The 16,425-nt window shown below is 42.0% G+C and overlaps 1 protein-coding gene across 1 annotated transcript in view; it reads right to left on the bottom strand.

Moving 5' to 3' along the window:
* Positions 1–16,425, bottom strand: part of LOC137378261 (zinc finger protein 335-like) — a 158,847-nt gene that overhangs the window by 87,455 nt on the left and 54,967 nt on the right. The window contains exons 22-25 of the mRNA XM_068048502.1: positions 14,691–14,955; positions 13,623–13,803; positions 7,808–7,920; positions 6,758–6,776 (exon numbers count right to left, since the gene is read on the bottom strand). Of these exons, the coding sequence (XP_067904603.1) occupies positions 6,758–6,776; positions 7,808–7,920; positions 13,623–13,803; positions 14,691–14,955 (578 nt within the window). The remainder of the gene's footprint in view (positions 1–6,757; positions 6,777–7,807; positions 7,921–13,622; positions 13,804–14,690; positions 14,956–16,425) is intronic.

Below are 16,425 nucleotides of genomic sequence, written 5' to 3'. Positions count from 1 at the left end.
CCCTTTCTGTGTGGCACAATTCAAACAACTCCAAGTTGGCCATCAGGTTAGTCATGTGACATCTCCTTATCTGGAACAACCTCTCCGGCGAGGTTTGCGGATTTCTCCCAAGCTTAGCAGACACTCTCAGTGCGGGGCAGGGGAGGTGAAATGCTGGCTCTTACACATTCAATGTCTCTTGATCAAAAATCCATCTGGCTAATAGAAGCAGGGAGGCACTCCCATTGTCTTCTTCAGGCAACTGTCTTTTAGAATGCAAATGTGCAGTAATGTTTTCAACTACTGTTGCGATTTTTTAAACAAGTTATTTCAAGTCCAGTAACAGTTCAAAAATAATGTTCCATATGACAAAATTAATATGTCTCATTTTGGTAGGTGTGGTTTTGGTCACACATCAAACTTGGAAGTGCAGTGAACAGTGATGATGATATGAACTACCTGCAACAAGACACAGATAGGCTAGCAGAGTCGGCAGATAGGTGGCAGATGGATTTTAATACTGACAAGTGTTCGGTGATGCATTTTGGCAGAAGGAATAGGGAAAGGCAATATATACTTAATGGCACAGTTCTAAAGAGTGTGCAGAAACAGAGGGACCTGGAGTGCATGTGCATAGATCTTTGAAAGTGTCAGGACATAGTGAGAGTGTGGTTAGTAAGGCATATGGAATCTTGGGCTTCATCAATAGAGGCATTGAGTATAAAAGCAGGGAGGTTATGTTGAACCTTTATAAGGCTCTGGTTAGGCCTGAACTGGAGTACTGCGTCCAGTTCTGGTCACCACACGTCAGGAAGGATGTGGAGGGTCCTTGAAGGGGTGCACAGGAGATTTACCAGAATGGTTCCAGGGATGGGAGATTTTAGTTACAAGGTTAGGTTGGAAAAGCTGAGTTTGTACACATTAGAATAAAGGGGATTGAGGGAGATTTGATAGAGGTGTACAAGATTATGACAGGTTTAGATAAGTTAGACCAGGATAGTAGTGGGAAGTTGTGTGTGGAATCAGAGGAGATAGGGGAAGCGTTAAATGAATATTTTTCGTCAGTATTTACAGTAGAGAAAGAAAATGTTGTCGAGGAGAATACTGAGATTCAGACTACTAGGCTAGATGGGATTGAGGTTCACAAGGAGGAGGTGTTAGCAATTTTGGAAAGTGTGAAAATAGATAAGTCCCCTGGGCCAGATGGGATTTATCCCAGGATTCTCTGGGAAGCCAGGGAGGAGATTGCAGAGCCTTTGTCCTTGATCTTTATGTCGTCATTGTCGACAGGAATAGTGCCGGAAGACTGGAGGATAGCAAATGTTGTCCCCTTGTTCAAGAAGGGGAGTAGAGACAGCCCTGGTAATTATAGACCTGTGAGCCTTACTTCGGTTGTGGGTAAAATGTTGGAAAAGGTTATAAGAGACAGGATTTATAATCATCTTGAAAAGAATAAGTTCATTAGCGATAGTCAGCACGGTTTTGTGAAGGGTAGGTCGTGCCTCACAAACCTTATTGAGTTTTTCGAGAAGGTGACCAAACAGGTTGATGAGGGTAAAGCAGTGGATGTGGTGTATATGGATTTCAGTAAGGCGTTTGATAAGGTTCCCCATGGTAGACTATTGCAGAAAATACGGAAGTATGGGGTTGAAGGTGATTTAGAGCTTTGGATCAGAAATTGGCTAGCTGAAAGAAGACAGAGGGTGGTGGTTGATGGCAAATGTTCATCCTGGAGTTTAGTTACAAGTGGTGTACCGCAAGGATCTGTTTTGGGGCCACTGCTGTTTGTCATTTTTATAAATGACCTGGATGAGGGTGTAGAAGGGTGGGTTAGTACATTTGTGGATGACACGAAGGTCGGTGGAGTTGTGGATAGTGCCGAAGGATGTTGTAGGGTACAGAGGGACATAGATAGGCTGCAGAGCTGGGCTGAGAGATGGCAAATGGAGTTTAATGCAGAAAAGCGTGAAGTGATTCACTTTGGAAGGAGTACCAGGAATGCAGAGTACTGGGCTAATGGGAAGATTCTTGGTAGTGTAGATGAACAGAGAGATCTTGGTGTCCAGCTACATAAATCCCTGAAAGTTGCTACCCAGGTTAATAGGGCTGTTAAGAAGGCATATGGTGTGTTAGCTTTTATTAGTCGGGGGATCGAGTTTCGGAGCCACGCGGTCATGCTGCAGCTGTACAAAACTCTCGTGAGACCGCACCTGGAGTATTGCGTGCAGTTCTAGTCACCGCATTATAGGAAGGATGTGGAAGCTTTGGAAAGGGTGCAGAGGAGATTTACTAGGATGTTGCCTGGTATGGAGGGAAGGTCTTCTGAGGGACTTGAGGTTGTTTTCGTTGGAGAGAAGGAGGAGGAGAGGTGACTTAATAGAGACATATAAGATAATCAGAGGGTTAGATAGGGTGGATAGTGAGAGTCTTTTTCCTCGGATGGTGATGGCAAACACGAGGGGACATAGCTTTAAGTTGAGGGGTGATAGATATAGGACAGATGTTAGAGGTAGTTTCTTTACTCAGAGAGTAGTAGGGGCGTGGAACGCCCTGCCTGCAACAGTAGTAGACACGCCAACTTTAAGGGCATTTAAGTGGTCATTGGATAGACATATGGATGAAAATGGAATAGTGTAGGTCAGATGGTTTCACAGGTCGGCGCAACATCGAGGGCCGAAGGGCCTGTACTGCGCTGTAATGTTCTAATGAAAAGCTGTTCCCATTAACTAATGGTATAAGGACTAGGGGACACAGATAGAAGGTTTTGGACCAGAGATGCAGGGAAGTATGAAGCATCAATTTTTTTTATGCAGCGGGTGGTAACGACCTGGAAGTCGCTGCCCAGAAGGGTGGTGGAAGCAGAGACAATCAGTGACTTAAAGAGGAAGTTGGATGGCCACCTGAGAGAAATAAACTTGCACAGCTACAGGATCGAGTCAGGGTCTGACTGCATAGCTCCATGGGCTGAATGGCCTTCTTCCATTCCATAAATGACTCTATGGTGAAGATTTTACAAAGGCAGGGGTGGGGGAGGAACAGAAGATCATTCCAGCAGCAGCCTGCCAAGGAGCCCAACACCAGGAGGGCCGGGCCCATCTTCCTTGTGGCAGCACACCCCCACCGCTGGGCGATGGGACCTGGATTAAAATATTCAAATTAGCAGAATGTATACATTTAAATAAAATTGACTCCAATCTTACTGTTGGGCAGCGATCTTCTGAGCGGCGGCCATCACTCACGCGCCTTCACTTTCCCGTCTGGGAAAAGCAGATGCCACAGTGGTGGGGAAGGGGGGGAACTTAAGATTTTTAGTGCAGGGGAGCAGGGTGGGTGGAATGGGCTCAAATTTACATCATTAGTGTAGGGGATGGTGGTAAGGGATGACCTGTGCACTTTGTTCAGTTTGGGAGTGTGGCAGAAGATCAAGTATGGAAGGTGTCAGGCAAACCCCTCACCTGCCAAGACTGAGGCACACATGATTTCACCACATGAACATTAAAACTTAAAATTGCAAGCCCCTGACTGGAAAGACATTTGCATAGTAACCAACAGTGTTGGAACAATGGGGACCTAGTAGTTGCTTCCCCAATACACAGAAGTGGTCACACCAGTTTTAGTCACATGACTAACTGTTGCAGCGGTTGGAAATGAGGAAGCTTTAAATTGGAGAAAACAGTGTTTGAAATCAGAAAGCTATGTGCTCCCGGTTGGAACAGAACCTCCTCTCCAGTCCTGCCTGCCTCCATCTCTTTCCCATGGAACTGAATCTTGTGAAAACACGTAAACCTCAAAGAGAGAAAAGTCTCCTACGTGAACAAGATTTAAGAAGAACACTGGCCCCGACGAACAGCAAAACTACCTACAATTAAGTGAGCTCAAAGCACAGTCAGCAAGAAACTCTTCTGATATTTCCTCAAACCCCTTTCTACTATATTTTTCTCTCCTCTTTTCTGTCCCTATTTGCATATGTGTATCACGTATGCACCCTAGTGTAGGCGCGTTGTATATCCATAGGTGTTAACCGTATTAGAGTTTAAATTAAATGTTTAATAAATTTCACTTTTCTCCTTTAAACCAAAGAAAGCCTGTTTATGCTCATTTCTTTGCCTTATACTTGGAAAGCTGTGAACAAGGATTCACAAAGGGGGAGCTCAAAACACAGTGTTAAAAATTAAACCCTGTTACAATAAGATCAGGTGAAGACAGCAACAGACCCCTAGACACCTTTTTCATCTGGTCGTAACAACTGTAAGTGCTTTGGGGGATGGAGGAAGAGGGCAAATAATGAATTTTGTTATTGGGGGGTGGTAAAGGGGCAGCAGATTTTTAAATCAGTACAGTGTGGGGGGTGGGGAAAAAAAAAAAAAGAGTATAACTTAAAAAATTTAAATTAGCTGGCAGGGCTTTAAAAATGGTGCCAGCGCCTGCGCACAGGCAGGCGTTGGACAGCGTCGGACAGCCTGCCCCTTCCGCGTGATTGGGGGCACAGCCCGAGCGGCATATTATTCTGGGCTACTGCGAGGAAGATCGTGGCAGCGTGGTGGCATGCGCACCGCCATTTCTTTTGCCTGCCGCTGCATTAAATCCAGCCCTATGATTCTATGGTGAGACTACTTAGAAATTCTAAGAATGTACTATTTACAATCTGTAGTTAGTTAAGGGGACAGAGTAACGTGGCTAAGTGAGAAAGTAATCTGAGGAGAATGCAGAGGGATCTAGAGAGATTAAATCAGTGGGAAAGAAGGTAGCAGCTGGAATATGTGGGGAAATTTTGATAGGAAGAATAGAACAGAATTTTTTTTTTTTAAAAAGATGACAGTAGTAAATGTTGGCATTCAGAGGGATTTGAATGTCCTTGAACACAAGTCACAAAGTTAACATGTTGGTACAGCAAACAATTCGGAAAGCAAATGATATGTTAGCTTTGATTACAAGAGGGTCGGAGAACAAGAATAAGGAAGTCTTACAGCAAATATATAGGCTTTGATGAGACAATACCAGGAGTATGGTGTACAGTTTTGGTCCCCTTACCCAAGAAACATTACACTTGGCATGGGGGTGGGGGGCGGGTGCAACCAAGGTACACTAGATTGATTCCTGGGAATGAAAGGGCTGTCCTATGAGGAGAGATTAGTAGAATGGGCCTTTCTTCTTGAGTTTAGAAGAATGAGAGGCCATCTCATCGAAACATATAAAATTTAGAGGGTTTGACAGGGTAATTGATGAGAGGCTGTTTCCTGTGACTGAAGTATCTAGAACTAGGGGTTCTTCTTAGGATAAAAGGAGTCGGCCATTTAGGACCAAGATGAGGGGAAATTTCTTCATTCAGGCCATTATGAAGCTTTGGAATTTTCTACCCCAGAGGGTTGTGGGCACTCAATCGTTGAGCATATTCAGTATTCAACATTGAGACTTATAGATTTTTGGACAGTAAAGGAAACAGGGAATGTGGAGACAGGGCAGGAAAGTAAAGTTGAGGTAGATCTTATTGAATGGCAGAGTAGACTCAAGGGGCTAAATGGTCTATACCTGCTCCTATGTTACGTTATGTACTAGATCAGCGGATAGAGAAACCTTAGCAATAGATGATCATTCTTTGGTTGAATTTGGAGACAGAATATACAAGAACCAGTGTAATATGTTTTGCAGTGACCATTAATAGTGAAAAGTCATCTAAAAGTCAAAGCCAAAAGATTGTTCAAAGGGGTGGGGAAAGTGTTTTGGTAGTTGGATCTAAAGGGTCAACAAATAAGAGATCCAAATTGATGATGAAACAATAACAAGTGCTCTGGGAAAAGAAATATTCTCTGATCTTGATATCAAGGAAATAATGCGGCTTCAGTTGTGTACTGGATTATTTGGTAGTTAGGCTTTGGGACTAAACAGTCACTGGAAAATGAAGGGAAGTTCTGATGAAAGGTCACAGACCTGAAACATTAACTCTGCTTCTCTCTCCACAGATGCTGCCACACCTGCTGAGTATTTCCAGTACTTTCTGTTTTTACCTCTGGATTACTATTCGAACAATATAATCACTGCATTACTGTACTCCTAACAGTCTAAAGTTTCAATTTTCCATTATACTTCATTGGAAAGACCACCTATCTAATTTTGAGAAAGATCATCCAGTTTTTAAGCAGACTGTCCAAAAATGTGACAGGGATCCATAGGATAGACATGGAAAAGATGTTTCCACTTGTGGGGAGAGACCAAAACTAGTGCCCATAAGGTAGTTACTAATAAATCCAATAGGTAATTCAGGAGAAACGTCTTTACCCATAGAATATGGAACTCGCTACCACAAAGAGTGGTTGAGCTGAATAGCATTGATGCTTTGAAGGGGCAACTAGATAAGCACATAAGGGAGAAAGGAATAGAAGGATATACTAATAGAGTTACATGAAGTGGGGTGGGAGGAGGCTCATGTACAGCATGAACATGGGCATAGATACATTGGGGGCTGAATGCCCTGTTTCAGTGCTGTACATTCTATGCAATAATTTCCAATATAAACCAGAAATCCATTTTTCTAATTTGTTTGTTTTAATGATCACGTTTATAATTAATTTGTATGACTAGCAAAGCAAACAACAGAACTTAAGCCACAATCAAATGCTCTGCTTTGCTCCATTAGGATTTGAAAGGTGACAACACTGCTGTTCTGATACTAGTAATAGTAGAGGAGAAAATAAGATACACATTCATCTACTCATTTCCTAAGCATTTAATTACTATTAATGTTCTACCCAAGTCTTGTAAATACTTAATGAGGACTCACCAGATCAGCTTTTTTCTTTCTGGGCAGGAAAGAAAACGAAAGACACATAATTAAATATTCTGAGAAAGAGAAGTTTAAGCATACTCTGCATTCATGTCATCCTAATAGGGCTTCTTAGCTTCAAATGCTTGGTCACAGTCAGCACATTTGTAAACCACATTGGATAGCTTTCATAAATGAGTCTCCACATAGCACTTTGTAAGGTTGACACTTGACTATCAGAATACTCAACTACAAAAGGTCCACAATCTGAAAGCAACCAGTCACAGGTGTTGGAAATAAGCTCACTGAAAGACATTGTGAATTTTATTACTATGGTAATCAATATTTACCCTCATGTTTCTGTGACAGTCAAGACTGAGGACGAGGAGGTAAAAAGAAAAGGTTGTTGGTTCTTTAAAGCTACTGCATAGTTTTGTTATAATAGGAAATCAAATTCATCAAAAGAAAAATCTACAACTTCTAGAATTAGTCATACCTAGATCCAACAATAGGAATGCCATAGTTAAATATGCAGAGAAGGAAAATAAGGAGCACATGACAATTATATTACTATTAATGCAACCACTCCACTCTCTAACAATGAAACCCTTTTCTCAAACCATCACCAGGGTGTCAGTGGTTGGAAATAGAGAAAAACTAGGGGAAGACAAGGTGGAGATAGAAGTTGAGATAGATAAATGCAAAAAAAAAGTGATGCATGTTTGGCTTTCAAATCCCTTACATCACTTTACATTACGCTGCATCATGTCAGTATTATACTACAGTGAAATTTCTTAGGCTTTATTCTGTTTTGTTTGTGATACAACCTGTGACTAATAAGGTTTTTAAGCAAACTGTAGCCTATATAATCAAACCAAGCTAGTGAAGTCAAAAATAAATCCAATTTAATCTGTGTTTGGAGATAACACCTTCATCTATTTCTTTTTGACTCTCACAATTCTTTTTAAGTGTTTAAATTTGAGTTTGAACATCATAATGGGAAAACTTAAACTCTCAAACCATTCTGGTACCAGGGTCTGTGAGACACAGGTTTGTGGTTTTGCTTACCTTTCCTTAGTGTGAATTGAGGAGTGCCTAAGGACGTCTTTCTTGTACACACTTGTATAATCACATTCCTCACATTTGTATGGCTTGGTTCCCACATGATTAAACATGTGCTCCTGTTAGACAAGAAGTGAGGCTGCCATAAAAATTAAAACAGTACACTAAAGCAAGCTTTCTCCTTCACTTTTTAAAAAAGTTTGCATTTTATACTCCCCATTGTCTCACCAACATGCAATCCAGCTGTGAATTAAAGTTTATAAATTTCCCCCCTTCTCTCAAGAGTGACTCAGGTCAAGGTAAAGTTCCTACTGATAGCAACAACCCTCTCGAGTCTTCATCAAGGGCTCATTTGCCATATTGTTATTACTTCAGTAGAAACCATTAACTTTAATACTAGAAATATATGAACTTCTCAGTGACCAATTAAAGAATCGCATGACAAGATTTCATGTTTTAAGACTTAATATAAACTAAAAAAAAATACTTAACAGCTATCTCATACACTAAATTACAGAGAAAGGTATTTCCCATTAACTTATTAATACACTTGAAAACCCCACACCACATTTATATGTTACACAGTGTTCTCATTGAAAAGGTATCCTTGCAGTTAAAAGTCCCAAACTCTTGTTTATCCCTGTCTGGCACAAAAGTAAAACGGGAAAGGTAGCCAAAACATGGCTTACAAGGGAAATTAGAGATAGCATTAGATCCAAGGAAGAGGCATAAAAATTTGCCAGAAAAAATAACAGACCTGAGGATTGGGAGCAGTTTAGAATTCAGCAAAGGAGGACCGAGGGATTGATTAAGAAAGAGAAAATAGCGTATGAGAGCAAGCTTGTGGGGAACATAAAAACTGACTGTAAAAAGTTTCTATAGGTATGTGAAGAGAAGATGCTTGGTGAAGACAAATGTAGGTCCCTTACAGCCAGAAACAGGGTAATTTATTATGGGGAACAAAGAAATGGCTGACCAACTAAATGCATACTTTGGTCCTGTCTTCACAAAAGGAGGACACAAATATCATACCAGAAATGCTGGGGAACACAGGGCTTAGTGAGAGCGAGGAACTGAAGGAAATCAGTATTAATAGAGAAATGTTGAGGAAATTGATGGGATTGAAGGCCAATAAATCCCCAGGGCCTGATGGTATGCATCCCAGAGTACTTAAGGAAGTGGCCCTAGAAATACTGGATGCATTGCTGGTCATCTCCCAAGATTCTATAGACTCTGGAACAGTTTCTACAGATTGGAGGGTAGCCTATGTAACCCCACTATTTAAAAAGGGAGGTAGAGAGAAAGCAGGGAATTATAGACCAGTCAGCCTGACGTCAGTAATGGGGAAAATTCTAGAGTCCATTATCAAAGATTTTACAGCAGAGCCCTCAGAGAACAGTGGTAGAATCGGGCACAGTCAGCATGGATTTACGAAAGGGAAATCATGCTTGACAAATCTACTAGAATTCTTCGAGGATGTAACTAGTAGAGTTGATGAGGGGGAGCCAGTGGATGTGGTTTATTTGAACTTTCAGAAGGCTTGCGACAAAGTCCCACATAAGAGATTAGCATGTAAAATTAAAGCGCATGCGATTGGGGTAGTGTATTGCGATGGATAGAAAACTGGTTGGCAGACAGGAGACAAAGAGGAGCGATAAATGGATCTTTTTCCGAATGGCAGGCAGGGACTAGTGGGGTACTGCAGGGATCGGTGCTAGGACCCCAGCTATTCACAATATATATTAATGATTTAGATGAGGGAACTAAATGCAATATCTCCAAATTTGCAGATGACACAAACTGGGTAGGAGGGGGAGTTGTGAGGAGGATGCAGAGAGGCTTCAGGGTGATTTGGACAAGTTGAGTGAGTGGGCTAATGCATGTCAGATGCAGTATAATGTGGATAAATGTGAGGTTATCCACTTTGGTTGCAAAAACAGGAAGGCAGATTATCTGAATGGCAATAAACAGAGAGAGGAATATGCAGCGAGACCTGAGTGTTCTCGTACATCAGTCGCTGAAGGTAAGCATGCAGGTCCAAAAGGCGGTAAAATAAAAAAAGCAAATGATATGTTGGCCTTCATAGCGAGAGGATTCAAGTACAGGAGCAGGGATGTCTTGCTGCAATTATACAGGGCCTTGGTGAGGCCACACCTGGAATATTGTGTGCAGTTTTGGTCTCCTTGACTGAGGAAGGATATTCTTGCTATAGAGGGAGTGCAGCGAAGGTTTACCAGACTGATTCCTGGGATGGCGGCACTGACGTATGAGGAGAGATTGAGTCGGTTAGGATTATATTCACTGCAGTTCAGAAGGGTGAGGCGGGGGGGGGGGGGGGGGGGGGGATCTCATAGAAACCTATAAAATTCTAACAGAACTTGACAGGGTAGATGCAGGAAGGATGTTCCTGATGGTGGGAGTCCAGAACCAGGGGTCATAGTCAAAGGATAGGGAGTAAACCTTTCAGGACCGAGATGAGGAGAAATTTCTTCACCCAGAGAGTGGTGAGCCTGTGGAATTCGCTACTACAGAAAGCAGTTGAGGCCAAAACATTGTATATTTTCAAGAAGGAGTTAGATATAGCTCTTGGGTCTAAAGGGATCAAAGGGCATGGGGCTAAAGTGGGAACAGGTTACGGAGTTGGATGATCAGCCATGATCATAATGAATGGCGGAGCAGGCTCGAAGGGCCAAATGGCCTACTCCTGCTCCTATTTTCTATGTTTCTATGTGCCTTCCCAGCTGCAATGGGTTGGATCTCCCAGTGTCCTTCTCAAAGCCAACGTCCTCTTTGCTCACTTCTTCCGAGCACGTTCGACTGGATTTTCGTTAATAAGGCAATCTCTGGTGACCTCGTTGGTCTTTTCTCCTCCACAAACCTCAAGCCTTTGAACTGGATTCAATTCTTAGCAGCCTTTTGCTGTACCAATGATCTGAGAGCAGCTGTTTCCCCATGTCTCTCTCTTCTTAGGCTGCACAGCTGACTGCTAGTCTTTCTTTCAGCCTCCAGACCTAGGACAGCTTCACGAATCTATCCAGATCAAAAGTCAACAGTCGTTTGCCTTTGGCAATTCTCAGAGACCGTAGGTTTGACCCTAGCAAAACCACCTGGACCTTCCTTTGTTTCCAAGTGTTAAAAATTGCAACTCAAATCTGTATTTTAGAGCCCCTGGCTCCCTGTTTACAATCTGAGAATATGGGAGAGTGAAACCTTTCAGGTGTTATAACCTTGCACCCTGCTTTTAAAAGAGTCTTTGATCTGGGTTCCTTGTTCTCATGTTAACCAAGACCCCTGGCTTGTCTCTGGGCAGATTTTGTATGAGGTCACATGTTTCCTCTGAATGTCTGTTTTACCATTAAAGATTACAGTTTTTAAAACATAACTATACTACAAAGTCCAGCATTCATAAGAATGTGTGAAGCCAGACCTGGTTCTTCTGCTCTGGCATGTGATCATAGGGGGGTTACCACAGCCAAACCCAATACTGTTCTTCTCCAACGCCCACTCTCATTCTCTCACCAAGATACAATCACTGATATATCCGGATACATTTCCCTTCATTAGCCATAGGAAGCGGAGGCAAATTCTAGCATAGCAATTGCAGTCCCAGAAAAGATCAGATGCTTCACTACAGTTTGTACGTTTGAATTTTGTAGAGTCCTGCTGATATCAACACCACGATCAAAAATGTAAAAGTACTGCAGATACAGAGTAAAGCTCCCACAACTCTGCCCCAAAGACAGTCATTTTATCCCCCCATTTCCTATTCCAACCATTGCTGGTCCTGACTGAGTGATACAACCTGTAGCGTTAAATTATAAGAATTTTGTGTTATAGGTCCATACCCACCATGAAATAGACTGAGCCTGTCCACACTCATTTTCACTTGGGACCCTTAAAACTGGCAAAGGCTTCCACCTTTTTGTCTAGGCTGAATTTGAACCCAGGTCCTAAAGCTGACAGGCCATTCAGTCCATTGAGCCTACTCAGCCACTCGATATGACCATGACTGATGATCCATTTCAATGCCTTTTTCCCCACACTATCCCCATATCCCTTTATGTCATTGGTATTTAGAAACCTGTCAATCTCTGCTTTAAACATATTCAATGATTGAGCTTCCACAGTCCGCTGGGGTAGAGAGTTCCAAAGATTCACAACCCTCTGAGAAAAGAAATTTCTCCTCATCTCTGTCCTAAATGGCTTTCCCCCGTATTTTGAAATTATGTTCCCTGGTTCTAGACTCCCCAACCAGGAGAAACATCTTACCTGTATCTACCCTGTCTATCCCTTTAAGTATTTTGTTGGTTTCAATGAGATCACCTCTCATTCTTCGAAACTCTATAGAATATAGGCCCAGTTTCCCCAATCTCCCATCATAGGTTAGTCCCGCCATCCCAGAACTATATTGCCATTCCTTCACTGTCGCTAGGTCAAAATCCTGGAACTTCCTTCCTAACAGCACTGTTGATGTGCCTACACCACCTTGCACCTCCACCCCACGTGATATATATCCTGTCTTCTCAGCTACAGTGGATATATGGAAAGAAAAAAAAAAAGTGTGGGGTGGAGAAGGGAGGGGAAATGGGAAAGAGGAAGCAAGTAATAAAAAAAAAATAAGTAGGATTCCATAGCTGTTCTCTTCCTTTTATGCTGAAATTCTATTTCTGGTATTGCATACGGAACCCTTAGCTTTATAAATAAAAGGCAAGGGAATTATGTTAAACTTTTACACACTGATAGTTCAGATGGAATAGTGTGTCACTTTCAGAAGAATGTCAAGGCCTTAAAGAGGGCGCAGAGGAAATTTCCTAGAATGGCACTAAGGATGAGGGACTGCAGTTATATGGAGAAACTAAAGAAACTGGGATTGTTCTCCTTGGAGCACAGAAGGTCAAAGGGAGATTTAATGGAGGTGTACAAAACTACGAGGAGTTCTGATAAGAATTAGTATGGAGAAACTGTTTCTACCAGAAGGAAAGTCAATAACCAGAAGATACAGATTTAAAGTGGTTACCGGAGGAGAGGAAATGAAGAGAAATGTTTTTATGCATAATACAATCTGGAATGTATGGTCTGAAAGGATGGTGGAAGCAGTAACTTTCAAAAAGGAATTTGGTATATACTTGAAGGGGGAAATTGCAGGGCTATGGGAAAGAGCAGGGGAGTGGAGCTAATCAGATGGCTCTTTCAAAGAACCAGCACAGGCACATTGGGACAAATGGCTTCCTTTGCTGTATGAATCTATGATTCTACATGACATTTTATGAATATTAACGTAGGCCAAAAAAGATGCTGTCAAAACGTGCTAACATAGGTGTGTAAAATACACGAAGTAAACACACAGTAAACCCACGAGCACAGGAACATTATGGAATGTGTAAAATGTAAAGTCACCAAGTCAAACACCTCAGTGGCAACATTATCAGATATCCAAACATTTTCCAACGCAGTTTCGGACTCACTCACCATGGTGTCCAACAGTTCTTGAAGATGGAACAGACACACGGTGCAATGCACATGAATAGCAGAGTGCACAGCCAGAGCTTGTGCTACATTTTGATGGCTATGTTTGAACATTTCTTTTGACCGTCTTAAAGACAAGGCTGCCAAAACGGTGGAATAGGAAAAAGTGAGTCGCATCAAAAACTACTTGATAACAGTGTACCAAAAAGATTTAAATGATGAAATTCCAACTGGAAAATTGGGGAGAAAGGGTAACGTGGGCCACATTATAGCCAAATTGTGATTTTCATAAGGCCTGACTTATTTTATTTATGCTAACAAAATTTCAGATACTGCAATTTAAGTCATCACTGACCTTCAGTGATGACCACCGCTTGCACCGATAGCTGCACTGCAGGCACTTGAAGCGTTCTGGATCGTTCCCCTCATGTGAGTCAATGTGAAACCTCAAGTCTTCTTGTGTCAGGAAACGGGAGCCACAGATCCGACAGTGGTGGGGTCTCATCAAGGGCTTGCTGGATCTGTAGTAATTGTACCTTTGTATGCATACACAAGTTTTCAATCAGACTTTAAACACAAGAATTTTCTAAATTTATTCCACAAGTACAAATATTCACTCATTTTCAGTCTGAAAGATTAATAAACTAATTATTCAGATTTTACACTCAATACAGAATTTTTCACATTTTAATGGGTTAGGAACTCATATTTTGAGTCTGTATTTGGGAGAAGGGAGGAAGAGAAAAGAATTCTCTTCTTGAAGTTCCTCACTCAAAAGTATCAGCTTTCACCATCATCATAAGGTGGTAGCTATGTTGAGAAATCCTTGGATTATGGGTAGAGGTTGGTGCAAGCCCACATCTGGTTTCTAGAAGCCTGCTTTGCTTGCAATGAACGTGACTATGGAGGAGCTGCCAAAAGATGCCCAAGAGTGCCAGCTGGAAGGGATCTCCAGCCATAAACTTCACTGATCAGAGAAAATGGTGAAGAAGCTACATTTAAAAAATATTTTTAAGTTGGACAACTGGCCCTCCCCAATATGAAGCAGACGTTCTGAATCTCCCAGATGGCTGGCACGGTGATAGATTTAGCAGTTTTGGCAAGTTTGTCCTTTAATCGGTAGAGAGGTCTGTGGGTCCTTGAACTCAGTCATGCCAGCTACAATCCTTGCAGAAATGTGGGGTCCACTTATCCATTATTATCTAGCTGCATTCAAATTCACAGCATGACAGATAGTGAATTAAAATTCCGAGTACTGCTATTGATAGGGCAGCATTAAACTTCATGTTCTATATTTCAAACTTTCAATTCAAAGGACTTCAATAAATTCCATTCATATTGGTAGGATGCAGTTAAACAGCTACACTCATACTTTTAAGACTCTAAAGACTGGGCTAACAACTTCAAGTATCAATTCATTTACCTGCGCCCCAAGTATCCTCTGTACTTCCTCCTGCCAAACCTCTTGGGTGGGCGACCACGCCTTCTTGAATGTTTGTAAGATATCTCGTTGGTGTTTGATGATGGGTCTTTGTTCTCAGAATCAGACTGGCTGATCCCAGACTCTGCTACTATCTCATTGCTTGCTGATACATCTCCATTCTCTTGTGCAGTTGAGCTGGCTGCTTCAGAGCTCTGCAGGTCCATTGGGTTGGACTGGGAGGTGACAAGTGCCTCAACCTCCGCTCCTGATTCACAATAAGATAAGGGGGGGGCAGGTTAGATACTGAGAAGAGTTAGGGCTGATAACTGAAGACACAATCAAAATAGCTGAATCTTGAGGAGGCCTTTTGAAGGTAGGAAGAAATGTTACAAGAAGGGTTTACGAAGAGAATTCCAGAATGCAGGGTACAATGACTAAATGCTCTGTCACTAACAGAGCAGCTAAGGAAAGGAAATGCAGAACAGAACGGTCAGAAAGGCTGGAGTACAAGCTGGGACACAGCGGCAGGGGAGTTTACACAAGGATGTCTAAACAAGGATAAGGATTTTGTAATCAAGGTATTGCCAGTCAGTGGACAGTAAGCACACGAGTGAGGGAGAATAGGCAAGCAGAACTTAATGCAGGGTTAGACACGGACAGCAGAATTCTGGATGAGTTGGAGTTTATGCAAGGAGTTCAGAAGGCCAGCTGGAACACTGAACGGGTGTGATTCAAGGCAAAGTGGTAGCACTCTCACTGTCAGTTTAAGCCCCACTCCAAAGACTTCAGCACATTATTTTCGCTGGCACTCCAGTGCAGTACTAAGGCACCAAGTGTCATTCAAATTTAGCTGTGCAGAGTATTGCAAGCAGGATTATATACGTGCAATACAGACCACCTCATTCAAAGATCAGGCAAATTGATTCTTCCCTCTTGTGAACGTACTAGATCCTTTAGCACTATGCAAAAAAAAGTGTCCTTATGGTGTCATCGCCAAAATTTATCCCTTAATCAACATTACTAAACAGTTTAATTGGTCATTTGTTTCAATGTTGTTTGTGGGGCCTTGCTGTATAAAAACTAGCTGCCATGCTTTCTTACATTGCAACAGCGACTGCACTTTAAAAAATATCTCACTGGCTGTGAAGCACTTTGGGATGTCATGAGGTTGTGAAAGGTGCTACATAAATGCAGGTTCTCTCTCATTTCACTGGAGACATCAAATAAAGCTGTAGATGAGGCTTTTAATGGCAGTGAGGTGAGATAGGAATAGAGGCATGTTAGAAAACAGAGGTGAACATAGATGGTCTTTGTGATGGATTAGATGTGGAGTTTGAAGCAGAGTTCAGGGTCAATCATCAAGGGTGCGCACCACTGGGTTTCCAGTTAGAAACTAGAATGTGAAATGGAAAGGGGGATGGAGGAGTGGACTAAAGTGTGAAGATTTTATCATCAGGAGCTGTTCAGGATGGTTTTGACAATGTTAAGTTGGTGAAATTTCTGGATCACCCATGACCAGATGTCTTTGCAAATTAGCACTCATCTCCAACCTTACTTTCCTCTCCAAGTCACTGAACAGGTTGTCACTTCCCAAATTTGAGCCCATCTTTTCCAAACTCCATGTTTGAACCTCTCCAATCAGGTTTTCCCCCCTGTTAAACCACTGAAATGGCCTAATCAAAATCACAACTAACATCATCTAACTGTGACCGTGGTGAACTATCCCTCATCATCC

Source organism: Heterodontus francisci, chromosome 16 (assembly GCF_036365525.1).
Source record: "Heterodontus francisci isolate sHetFra1 chromosome 16, sHetFra1.hap1, whole genome shotgun sequence".
Taxonomy (NCBI): domain Eukaryota; kingdom Metazoa; phylum Chordata; class Chondrichthyes; order Heterodontiformes; family Heterodontidae; genus Heterodontus; species Heterodontus francisci.
Note: the sequence above shows the minus strand (reverse complement) of the source record. Positions and strands in the feature narration are given on the sequence as shown.